General features: G+C 37.7%; 1 protein-coding gene across 1 annotated transcript in view; it reads right to left on the bottom strand.

Annotated features, from left to right (window-relative positions):
- The window catches only part of MALRD1 (MAM and LDL receptor class A domain containing 1), a 567,689-nt gene that overhangs the window by 102,208 nt on the left and 451,682 nt on the right, over positions 1-13,799 (bottom strand). The window contains exon 34 of the mRNA XM_060121258.1: positions 5,899-6,162. Coding sequence (XP_059977241.1) covers positions 5,899-6,162 — 264 coding nt within the window. The remainder of the gene's footprint in view (positions 1-5,898; positions 6,163-13,799) is intronic.

Genomic DNA, 13,799 nt, shown 5'->3' with positions numbered 1-13,799 from the left:
TACATATTTTCTTATCATTGTTTTTCATTGCAAGGAGCTGAGGGACCATACAAGATAATAGTTTTATGATTTTAAACAATATAATGTGTTGAAATTTGTATACAAAGATGAGACACACTCACCTACTTGTAAAGCATTATTTTGGACCCTTCTTCTCGCAGAAATACTAATCCAATCCTTAACCTAATTTCCAGTGTGACTGAGAGATTATTTTCAAGTTGACTGTACAATGAAGAGTTCTAACTTGTAAGCGGTATAAATGCTCAACTATGGCCCAAACAGCATTGAAACATATAAAAAGTATATAAGAAAATAAATGGTTTCATTTGTAGAAAGTTTTACTTTTTTATCGAAAGTTTAGTTTAGATAGTTAAAAACTGGCCTTTCACTTTATGAAATTTTAAACTAAAATCTTAGTTTCTGTGGCATTTTAAATGGTATAACGTTAAAGTTAGTATTTATTAATTTCCTTTTAAAAGTGGGTTGAGGGCTTCCCTGGTGGCGCAGTGGTTGAGAGTCCGCCTGCCGATGCAGGGGACACGGGTTCGTGCCCTGGTCCGGGAGGATCCCGCATGCCGCGGAGCGGCTGGGCCCGTGAGCCATGGCCGCTGAGCCTGCGCATCCAGAGCCTGTGCTCCACAACGGGAGAGGCCACAACAGTGAGAAGCCCGCGTACCGCAAAAAAAGAAAAAGTAGGTTGAAAATAAATTATGTATGCAATTAATACTTATTGACACCTATACAGCAAAGGACTGAATGCAGCAAAGCAAATGGAATCATTAGTTTCTTTTTATCCTCCATTATTAACACATACACAACAAAAACATTTTCCAAAATTAGTCCAAATAAGTTATAAATAAAATTTATAGGAAGTTCAGGCTTCAAAATGTTGCCCTGGACAATACCTACTTTTGCCACATTCTCTTTCAAACATTATGGTTTAATGTCTATAAAAATACTTATTTCAATCTGTCATCATCCTAGAGGTTCATACTCTTTCTAATCGAAATAAACTAAGTAACACAGAGAATTTTATGGCTTTTAGCTCATTCACTCAGGTAGATGATACATTAAAGATAAACAATTCGTGAATGGCTCATCGGAGTTACTTCCATAAAGCAAAATCCCTTTTGAAGATTATAGTTGCTGCATAAGAAATATACACAAAAGTAAGGCATGTATGACTATGGGTGTATATCCATTTACTACTAAAATGAAACTCATGTATGTAGCAGATTAAGGTTTCTAACGGCAAAGAAACTATGATCTTGGCCATGGGAATAAAGGCTACAAGCCCTTCAAGGCAGACACCCACGTGGCACGGAGCAGGATGGATATGTGTTCTATCCCTGAACTAAAACCAATCACTACTCTTATTGAAATATCTTAGCAGCTTAAATAATTTTAATAAAACTATAAATATAATTTAAAGTGGAAAGGATAACAATGTATTACGTTTGTATTATGTACTTTACCATATTAATTCATTTAATTCTCCAATACCTCTGTAAAAAAGACTTAATCTCTATGATTTTAATGTTGAGTAAACTGAGGAACACTCTTGTTAGAAGCTGTCAGATGCAGAGGATGATCTTTACAGTGTGATGGAGAAGGACCAAAGGATGCTGAGATCCTAGCTAACAAACTGAAAGTCCAATAATAAAACTGTGGATGATCAAGGCTGATCCACAAGTCTTAGGAGCACGGTCCATTCCCAGTCTTCAGAAGTGACGCTCCACTTGATAAGACGTATTGACTACTATTGGAACATAAAGTTAGATAGTAGGAAAACTATGCACTTCTCCATCTGTTTTTCCCATTCTCTCTATTATTGATGGATAATGTGCCTCTCCTGAGCCATTCTCCATCTTCTCTCCCTGCTCTGAGCCCTGGGAGGTTGAACTCTAAGGATACATCAACGTGCTTCTTTGCCTTCTAGCTTTGGTTGGGTTTGGTTGATAGGTAGCACCAGCAAGACGTTGATGCAGAGAGAAAAGACTGTGAGATTACCACTGGTTAGCGGCTCCATAACCAAATGCCACTCCTTTTAACAGGTAGCTCTCCTTGACTCTAGATTCAGGCAACTGTTCCCTCCTCTCACATCCTTTGTTCTATGAATGATAAAAGGCCCCGCTGTTACTATTCCTTATGATTTCCCTATGCATATTATTTCCTTAATAAATAATCCCTTTATTAAAACAATCTCAACGTGCCATCTATTTCTTGTTAGGATATTGACGGATACATCTGATGAAATCAAAATCTTCTTGGTGAATAGATTGCTATCAGAGGAATATCAATGAGAAGAATGTTCCTGGTTTTGTGTTATTTTCCTATATAATTAAACCATACTTATTTTTCCATTTATTTTAGGGAAAGGAAATATTTTTGGTAAAGTATCACTTCAGTGTATAAAAAAACATGTTTCCAGTGGAAAGACAACATTAAATATGAATTATTTTTAAATTTGGACTTATCACATGCTTTGTTTGAGCATTCTGATCACTAAACATGTATTTTTTGCAAGAATAAAAGGCTTTCAAGTATCAATTGCTATCGATTTTCCAGCATAAAATTGCAAACTTCTCAGAATTCTATTCCTACAACATTTAACTATGTGCAAGCCTCACAAAACCAACAAAGCAAAGAACCAAACCTCTTATTTTATCCTAGACCCCACTCGAAACGCCAACTTCTTGAAGTTTTCTGTAGCCAGTTTCCCTCTGCCATTTCCCATCTTCTCCACAAAAGACTGACATCACAATTCTGCTCCAAGACCACCAGCAACCATTTGTGCTTTTTCCCAGTCTGTATTTTTTAGTCCTAATCTTACATGATCTCTCAGACACGTTTGAACCTTTGAATACTCTCTGATATGTAGGCTTTCTACCTTTAATTGAAGATCATCACTCTCTTTTGGTTGCCCTCCTATGCCTATGACCACATCTCCGTGTCTTTCGATGTTTGGTTTTTCTTAACAGTCCTTTACGTGTTCCTTAGGATTCTGTCTGCCACCTTACCTTTTTCCTCTCTCCGTTACCTCATCTATATCCGCAGCTTGAATCATCATATGCTGATAGCTATGCATCTTTATATATCTTCCTTTAGCTCATTCCTGAGCTCCAGACATCCATGTATAAACACATCCTGAACGTTTCACATGGATGTGCCACAGATACCATAAATACAACATGTTTACAAATGAAGCCACATTCTTACCCTAAGGGGTCCTTCTCCTCCTATTTTTCCCAGCTCAACGAATGGCTGATTAGCCGTCTTGTTGCCCACATCAGAAACTTGGAAACTAGTTTTGATTACTTTCTCTTCCTCTTCACTTGAATGTCTCTTAAATCTATTCATAATCTTACCTCATGCCATTAATCTACTCAATCCCTTTATATTTCCACTGTAACATCTCCTAACCAGTCCCCCATCCTCACTGCAATCCATTCCATGTACTACTTAAACACTTCTTCCTGGCATGATGGGGTGGACTCTTTAAGACCTAGTCCCTGCTTAACTCTCCCAACCTATTTCTACAAAAGTCCCTGTACCACAAACTCTACTCTAGTTATATGAAATATGTTTCAATCAAACAACTTTTTCTCTATTCTTGGAACATTCTCCAGTGGAATCAAGCATCTCTACTTGCCTAATGACTACCTGTCTTTCCAAAATTGGCTCTGCAATCATTTTTCTTGTTAAAATTTATAGACTCCCTAGCACCATAGTTAGGGAGTACCCTATGTTATTCAATAACACTGTTTTTATCTCTGTCACAGAACTTATCACATGGTATTCCAACTATCACTAATCTCCTTCACTAATATGTAATGTATCTAACAACCTGAGCTTGTACCATGTCATGTCCATTTGGATCACCAATGTCCAATACAACATGTGGCATAAATTACATCCTTAATGAAGATTTGTGATGAATAAAGGAAGGAAGGAAGGAAGGAGAGTTTATAAAATACCATTCTAAATAAATAGGTGAGCCCAGAAGGAGGGAAAAAAACCGTTATGCTTTCAATTGTTTGGTAAATTGTCACCATCAGATGCTTTTATTCTGTAATTTTGCTCTAGCATTTTGTCCATGGTTTATTTTCATGCAATTTTCCCTACAGAGTCCCAACTCAATAAATATTTTGGACATGGAGAGAAGCAATTCTTTTACAATGCCGTCTATTCCTAATGTGGACTTATTTCCCCTTAGAAGCAGAATTTCATATATTACTATCTCATCGAACACCAATTTTCCAACATATGTCTAAAAGTATAAGGATACAGTCCCTTCCTAAGCTTCTCTTTAAATAGCATTGTTATTTGAAGTCAAATACCATATGACTATATTGAACTTAATCTGATGTCTATCAGCCAAATTCCATTAGAGCCTTGATGGGAACAGGGATAAGTAACTTGGCTTCCTCTTCCTCATTCACCTCCATTTGTTTAACTTGCTCCTAAGAAAATATTATAAGACCTCACAAATTGGCTTTATTATAGAAAGAATATACATGTAGGAAATAACAGGGAGATAGAAAGCCAATCTCCAAACCTAAACCAGCAAAAGAAATTCACTGATTTAAGGCAAAAACCTTCAAAAATCCAAAAGTCATCTTCCTTTTCCTTTATTCATCTTCACATCTTTTCCAGTCGTTATCATAATTCTGGATGCCCACAAAAAACAGGGCACTGAAATACCCTTCTATTTCTCCCAATAGCCCCCTCTTACAGTTACCTTCCAAACTTTACTGCTCCCCCCGACAAAAAAGTGGCCACTAACATAGGGCTTATGGAGCTCTATCATTGCAGCCCAAATACAGCACGTTATAATGTGAAACCAAGCAAACAAGGAATTAAATAAAATGTTAGTGATGTTTTGGCTCCACCACGATTATGTACTCACCTTAAAAATTTGTGTAATTTGTATAATTACTTAATTAACACTCTTCCTTCCCTATCTGACATAGGCTAATCATAATAAAGACAGAAGTTGACGGATGCAGGACTGGGAATTTTACACTCATTCTCTCAAATCTGCACAGCCCTGTAAGTTAGGTATTACATGGATGGTAAGACTGACTCAAATAATGTTGCCCAGATTGTACAGGTAGTTAGTGATAAGGATAAGGTCAACCCTAATGTCCCATAGATTTACTTCTACATTAACTCTTTCCGGTTTTTTTTTTTTTTTTTTTAATCTTTGGCTGCGCTGGGTCTCCACCACTGCGCGACGGCGCCCCCGACCGCGGAGAACCCCCCTGCCGTGGAGCACGGGCTCCAGGCGCACCGGCCCCAGCAGCTGTGGCATGCAGGCTCCGCAGCCGTGGCTGGCGGGCTCCAGAGCACAGGCTCAGAAGCCACGGCGCATGCGCCAAGCCCTCCCGGACCAGGGCCCGAACCCGCGTCCCCCACACTGGCAGGCGGACCCCCATCTGCATTAACTCTAATGACGTAACGTCTACCCAGGTCCAGGTCCTTCCCCTAGCTACATCTATTCACTACAATGGATATTTGCCCATTTGCTCGAGCCATCTTCATGAACATTTACGGTGGGAAGAAATTATAATTACATGTCTTCAATCCATTCCCACAAACATTTGTTAAAAAGATAATGGATACATAAGAGCATCCCCTACATGAATGACCCAGTTGTAAATAAAAAAGGAAATCACACACATTTAACAGAGATTAGTGTGACTACAAACAAAATGTTTCCAGAAATGCTAAGCGAGGACAATATGCTTTGTTTAGTAATATAACACAAACAACTATGTTACTTCTGATACGATCATGGTAACACTCTGGAGAACTTTACTTTATCTGTCGTGCTCTCTCTATCATTTCCAAACAGCATTTCTCCCCTGGCACACTGACTGAATGAAAATAACTCACAGCAGCCGGATTCGTCTTCATTAAGGTGACAGTCAGGCACTCCATCACATAGCAGGAGGGATGGGATACACTCGTTGGTAGAGCACTGGAACTTCATTTGACCACAGAGCTGAGGAGGGGGGCTGAGAGAACAATCCATTTCATCAGATCCATCTATGCAGTCTTCCTGTCCATTACATTTCCCTGAGAGGGGCACACACTGGAGTGTGTAGACACAGGAAAACTGATCAGCTTCACACGGTGACGGCTGTATTGAGACAGGACCTAAAAAGAGAGCCAGTCATTTTCACATTAGGGGAGTTATCTCTCTGTCTGGTGTTGAAACATTATAGGATACTCTCATTCTCGCATAAACATGAAACATTTAGCTAATTTAAGCAAATCAATTTTCTATTAGGAGTAATATGAACTCTAACAAAACAGGCCAACATGATTAGAGAATACACCTTATCTTAACCTCAGAAACATTTATATAAAGGGCATCATTACTGTGAAAAAATGACACTTTCAAATTAAAGAAGAAATTTTGATTCATGCTCTTAAATTTGACCATCAGATTTTCCTTGAGGAGTAAAGATACATTTATACAGTAAGTTAGGCACTTTGAAAAGTTGCAATCACAATTTTAAAATTTAAGTAAATTGGCATTATGTCATTATATCAGTATACAGTTTAGTAACTGTTTCTTAGTGGCCTCAGCTAGGGGAATTTGGCTCCCGAGAACTTGGGGAGGACTGAGTCACAGAACTGAGGTCTGCTATGGTTTTGTCACACTGCTCTTTGCCCTTGAGTCATGATCACATTTCAAAGGTCTAAAAAGTGCAGATATGTGTAGCCATATCTAAAGTGCAGATGCAATCATAGTTTAAGCTAAGATATTACACTAGTGAGAATCTTCAAGATAATGTAATTCACACCTAACCAACCCATTTTATAGATGAGGATACTGAAGCTCATAAATTTTTAGCATCCAAAGACATGATGTAAATTTAATGAGCTTTTATCATGTGAAACTGTTCCATAGCAATGGTTTAAGTCAACACTTAAAGCATGAGCAAAGAGTGTTGACTTGCTGCTGTTTCTAGAGGTCAGGGGATCTGTGAACATACAGGATTGCACTAATTTGCTGGAACGTTATTAGTGGAACAGTTCTTATACTTCGTATCGTCTCTGGGACAGATGTTGACAGGCTCATCAGTATTTTAAGGGAAAAGAAAATCGAAAGTAGTGGGGACCAGTTCAGGAACACCTTATTTTGTGTTTTTTACATTTTAAAACTACTATTATTTATGGATAATATAAGAATGATTTGTTTTATACATAAGGGTGGTGGTGTGAATTCATTTTAGAAATGAAATTTAAAAGTTACTCTCCCTTACCACTCACTCAGTAGTGGTGACATATCTAGAATATATTTAAATTCAAACTCTGTGATGAAAGTCATGTATATAAGACAATCTTTGTTCATGGAAATAAGCATATTTAAGTGGGAGAGGGATAAATGTATGACTTTGAGACGTTTGTGTCATGTTCTTATTTAACTACCTAAGTCATAGCAGTGCATACAATTGCAGTGTTCCAATGGAAACGTTCTGAATTCAAACTTAGAAAGTAAATTGGATTTCAATTTTTATAAATTTATATGTATAACATATATATATCTTTTGATATTTAACTATTTAACCACGGTCAAATAGTTTCTCTTCATTCTTTTTATTAATCTCACATTGAAGACAGGACAGACATCCTTACTTTCATTTCTTTCTCAAATATTTCATGGACTAAACTTTCATCTTTATACACTCACCTCAAGGTTGAACCTCAACTGTAGGTTGAAAAGGCTGAATAAACGTTTTGCATGTGACGAAAATCTAGAACCAACCTTAGTAGTACACCTATTACTTAGCTAAGCTAAGGTACCAACCTTTTGTTGGGAATAACAACAAAAGGGAATAATTTTCTCTATTTCAAGACAAGTTTCTCACCTTATTCAAAATGAGTTGCATGTGTGTGTTCCTTTATATTTTTGCTTACATCAGATATGCAAAGTAAAGTTCTCTCTTTTATTTGGAGGCAGCAATCCTGTTAAATTCTAGAATCATTTATATCAAACGATATTCAAACTCACTTGTTCTAGGTCCTTCTTTACAAGAAAACTGGTGGGCTTTATTGTCTGTAGTGGATTCTGTCTTGAATTGTCCAGAGTTTTCTATCAAGGCCCTCATGCCCCCAGCTGCTGGGAGGTTACCAGATGACAGCTCACAGCTGAGTCTACCTCTACGATTTTCCCTCTAAAGTCACACAGCCTCCCAGGATCGGCTCCCTTCATTGGCGAATTGGGGATAAGATGGTCCAGCCCCTATGCATCAGTTTGGGACCAGTGCAGCTCCCGAGCTCCCCATGGCATCAGCATGAGACCCCCTATGGCATCTGTATCAGAGTTCAACCCTCCCTCTGCCCAGCCCTGCTTCCTTCACTTCACAGGGGTTGTTCCTGGGAGAATTTCCAATAAACCTTTTGCATAGGAATCAGGGCCTCAGAATTCACTTCCCTGGGAACCTAAGATACTATCCCACCATCAAAATGCATCTTGTTTTAAATTAAACGTCCTCCCCACACTGTCGAATCACTTCTCAAATTTTCCATGGAAATACTTTTGTTGCAAGAGGAACTTGAACTTGCACCCCTAAAGGGAGTCTAGGTAGACCCTTAGCCAGAAGTAGTTCTCCATAAGCTCAACATTTCTTTTAAGTCTCTTGTTTTATCTGATGAAAATTCTACATTCTACGACATAGGACATTCAAGCTTTTTCACTATAAAAGACTTCCTCCAGGAATTCAAATAAAATGAATACTCTTGGAAGATGTACTATGTATATCTTCTGAACTGAATGCCTTCTACTGCATACCCTCTTTGAGAAGTTAGGAAGGTTTCCCTAAAATTTTAATATTAACGTGTTTATTCTTGGGTATCAGCCATGGAGTTACCTAATTAAGACAGTTAATGTCTTTCTCATATAATTCTATGAAAAATGAACGATATTAATTGTTCTCTTTTATAACCCGAAAAACGTTAGCACCACCTTAAATGCATATTACTAAGTGAAAACAGTCAATCTTAAAAGCCTACATATTGTCTGACTCCAGCTATATGATATTCTGGAAAAGACCAACAGTGGATATTGTAAAATGGTCGTTGGTTACCCAGAGATGGTAGAAAGGAAGGGAGGAACAAGGGGGGACTTTTAGAGCTGTAAAACTCTTCTTTATGGCTCTGTAATGGTGGATGCATGCCATGGCACAGACTGAATGTTTACATCCCCCCCCAAATTTCGTATGTTGAGACATAATTCCCAATGTGATGACATTTGGAGGTGGGGTTTTGGGAGCTGATTAGGTCATGAGAGTGGAGCCCTCAGGAATGCAATTAGTGCTCTTATTAAAACTGGCCCTTGCCCTTTCCACTTTGTGAGGACCCAGCAAGAAGGCACTGTTGAGGAAATAGTTTTGCACCAGACACCAAATCTGCCAGCATATTTGTCTTGGACTTTTTAGCCTCCAAAACTATGAGAAAGAAATATTTGTAGGCATCCAAGTCGATGATATTCCGTTACAGCATTCTGAATAGATTAAGACATGCCATTATACATTTGTCAAAACTCACAGAAATTATAATACCAAGAGTGAAAGCTAATGAAAACTATGGGCTTTGGGTGACAGGGATGTGTCAATGTTGATTAGTCAGCTGTAACAAACATAACATTATGGTGCTGGAAGGGTGATTATGGGGGAGGCAGGTGTACCCAAACTCTGTAATTTACACCTAATTTTGCTGTGAACTGAAAACTGTTTTAAAAAATAAAATGTGTGTGTGTATGAATCTCAACACCAATATCCCTCAGAATCTACTTTCTAGCCCAAGCTCTTCACTAGTGATGGAAAGGGTGGAGGAGAGACACAGGGCAGTGGATGTTGGGTTACCTACAACATGAAGCTGTGATGGAGCTCGCTCTCTCCCCCAACACACAGAGGCTCCAGATGCGAAAGAAAATCAAGAATATATTTTCCGTGCTAGGGAAAATCAAGAGTTGAAGAAGCAGAACATATTAAGAGGCCCCCAGAGTTATCATTGTTACTCAGCATCAATATTTGCCACAATGATAGTGAATTCCTTCCTAACTATGAATAGCGATACCACTGCAAATGTCTGAAATTGCATAAAGGAAGAATTTTCTGCCTTCATATAACCTCAAATAATCTAAAACATACATGAATGTGGAAACATATACAAAAATATGAAATGTTAGAGCAGTTGCTGGTCATTTCTTTCTTGTCATGAGGCCTGGAACCCAGAGAGACCCCAGAGGATAAGAGATACATTCCTCTTTTATCATCTCCAGATGGTCCTACACTATATTTCCTGGTCTGACATATCTGTGCTGGTATGGCCTCTTTTATATGCAATGTTGGGCGAGGTTATGTACTTGACCTAATTTAACGCTATTGTTCACTGACAGCTCTATTCCATATTAACTGAACTTTATTTAATAGTCAAAGAATTCCCCAAATGTTAAACACTTAACTTCTACTTTAGGGCCAATATTATTAAATAACTCCCCTTTTAATTCCTGCTTCACATTGCTTCCAAAATACATTTCCTAAAGGAAGAATCCTGTTCAAAACTGGTTCTCCAATGCCTCACAGGGTGGTCCGCTGTCCTTACCAGATTAAGGTCCACTGCCCTGTGGTTATTCAATGACCTAACTCCTGACTCAGCCTCACCTGTATTCTCCCAATAAAGCCTAAAATTGCAGAGGAAATCATGACTATTTCAATTATGACTGTATTGTACTCTTTGCCGCCTGGGATGGGGCAGGAAGGAGAACGCCGTTGTCATTCCTGTGAGTGGGAAGGTTTTCACTTACAGATATCATGAGTGGGTGTTTTGGCGCCTAAGATTACATCTTTGTCTCAGTGTAGAAGGCTTGAGATGGAGAGTGGAAAGCTGTCTCTTCATCACACACCACAAATATACACAATTGAAGGAAATCTACGAGTCTGAGGCAATCATCTGTGAGGGAATATTGCCGAATTTCAAGTACACTTTGGGGACACCTGTTTTACATGTCTCAGGCAGGTGAAAGGAGAGAGAGGCAGGTACTGAGATGGAGATATCGAGGTGGGCAGTAGAGAAGACCACTCAGGAGTTAGACGTGGTGGTCTCTCAGAGATCTCCCAGCTGTATTGTCTCAACTGCCTCGATGAAAGAGAAACTAGAGAAAGTGGCTATGATACCCCATAACTTCCAGTTAACAGGGCATTGGCACTAAACACAAATACATACAACTATGTTTAACTTCATATTAACTTCTGAGGAATATGAATAAGTAGCTTTACCTAAAGTTTGGAGTGTTCTACATGATTGAATTAGTTTTACTTTTAAAACCACATAATTTTAAGACTAATTTCTGCCTTTCTAATAAAATAATTTAAAATGTACAGCTGTATAGCTGAAACTAACACAACTATACTCCAATAAAAATTGAAAAAAAAAGGAAAATACACTTGAAGTCAAAAAGAACTACTAGAAATAGCAGTTCATTCATTGCTTAATAATAAACAAAAATTGATTTATTGAGAAGATAAAAAATGCTCACTTTAATGTGTGTTGGGTTATCTTGCCCCATATGAAACCCTACATGAGGCATACCCAACTAACATTACCTTAATTACATTGTAATCAGAAAGAGCAGAAAGGGCAAAATGCAAGATCTGGATGTTTCAGCACTTGAACTGACCTCCTAGTTGATCAATCATCTGCTCCATCAGGCAGAGAAGACCAACCATGGGCCTGTCATTCCTTTAGACCCCTTTTTATCAAAAACTGGTTATTTCTCTAAACTCATGCTTTCTATTTTGACCAAGTTTATATTAGTGAAAATGACAACTCATACATATAAACCTATTTATTTACTCTTTGTTAAGCCAACAGACTTGTTTTTTGTTTTCTATTTTCCCATTTCCAACTATTTCCACAAAGAGTGACTGGTCTTCTCTAGGTAAAATGTTCTCATATGCCAATAAGATGCTCTCAGAAAAACTGGTCATTCTGTTGAAGTCACTTGTTTTCAATGAAAAAAGAAAACAAAAACTTTTCTTAAAACAGATTTTTTTAGTGAAGCAGTGTCACTTTCTTATTTTATTTCTTAGGCAACAAACAAACAAGCTTGTTTTCATAAAGTCTGAATGTTTTCCAGATAACAACATATGTGTTCCAGGGAATCAGGAAACCCATAATAGAAGTAAACTTTAATAGCCCAAGAGAACAAAACAGACCCAGATCGACCTTGGCTATTGAAAAACTCCCAGAATCCCTCAGACACACTTGGTCTGGTAAAACACTGGCCCGCTGAATATTTCCAAGTAAAAAGAAAAGAGTCAGCAAAGGTTATGATAATTTTCAAAAATGACTATATGGTAGACAAATGACTAACTCACCATACCATATTTTATTTTAAATATACATATATATTTATATACTATGGATACATAAATATATAAGATTCTGTGGTAAACGTCATTGTTCATATAAAAGCATTCACCTTTAAGACAGTGTTGGGACAGTGAACTGTGGTTTATCTTCACATTCAATATGAAGAACTTGTCAAACCCAGGCTAATGGAGTATGGTTCCTACTGGGACTGATTTTTCCATGGTTGTCATTTAGATTTCTTCCCCCTAATTCAATAAAATTCCTTCCAGCCTGAAGATCAGCAGGAAACCCAATAAGAACCACCTCACAGTGTAACAGACAAGCTCCACCAGATGTAGTTAAGAGGGAATCCAGATCTTACTCCCATAAGCCTGCTTGGTATTAGCTTTTAATGCCATTTTCCAGTTTTTGTGTTTTTTCCTTCTAATCTAGTGTCCCTTCCAGGAATAAAGGGGAATTATCCCATCATTTGGCAAACTGGGAGGACTTCATGGACTCTGACTGCAATAATAGATTTAAAACCTAATAATATTCTATAAGCCGATAAGTGAATCAGGATTGACTGATAATCATTTTCATTCAGCTTTTTGTACATTCATCACTATTTGTTTAAAAATTAGGCCCATGAATCACTAACTGAATCAAAATTATAAAAATGACCCATGCGTTAAAACCATGTTCTAAATCATTTATCTACAGTGCTATATCTCTTCCGATATAAAATGGATATCTACTCTATATCATATACTTATTTCAAATTTATATTTTTATCAATCAACCTAAAGTTAAAGATACTCATACTCACTAAAATTTTCTTTAAAAGACAAGATAATGACAATGGAGATTTTTCAATGGAGAGGAACTGAAAATGACAGAAAACAAGCTACACATATCACAAAATACCACGTAAGATATATCACAGGAGAGCTGCAAACTTAAGGCCTTAACAATCTGGAACAGAGTTTGGTTTCCTGCTGGGGATATTAAGGATAAATTCATGAAGAAGGTGGCTTTTGCTCTGCCCTTGAAAGTGAAAAAGGATTTACACAAGAGGAGATAAAGGGCAGGGCATCTCCAGCCTGAGAGCAGTAAGATTAAAGTCAATGAGATGAGAGGACAGAATATGGGACATGACTAGAGAAAGGCAAGAGGTCTTACTTTAAGGGATCATTTCATAACCAGAATCAGAGAGATAAGACAGGAGCTGCGACAAAGGATAAGACACATATCCAGTAGGCAATTGACAGCCTCTAAGCATTTTTCTTCTTTACAACTTGTATGAATTTATGTATTTTGATTAGTCTCAGTTTTATTTCATCTCTCACCATTGGAGTATAGATAGAAAATTTATTGTTTCTGGTCAGCTTTGTAAATTGGTCCAGATGGTTGCAGAATATTCAAGCTCGATT

This window comes from Lagenorhynchus albirostris, chromosome 1 (assembly GCF_949774975.1).
Source record: "Lagenorhynchus albirostris chromosome 1, mLagAlb1.1, whole genome shotgun sequence".
In the NCBI taxonomy this organism is placed as follows: Eukaryota; Metazoa; Chordata; class Mammalia; order Artiodactyla; family Delphinidae; genus Lagenorhynchus; species Lagenorhynchus albirostris.
This window is presented reverse-complemented; position numbering and strand designations above follow the sequence as displayed.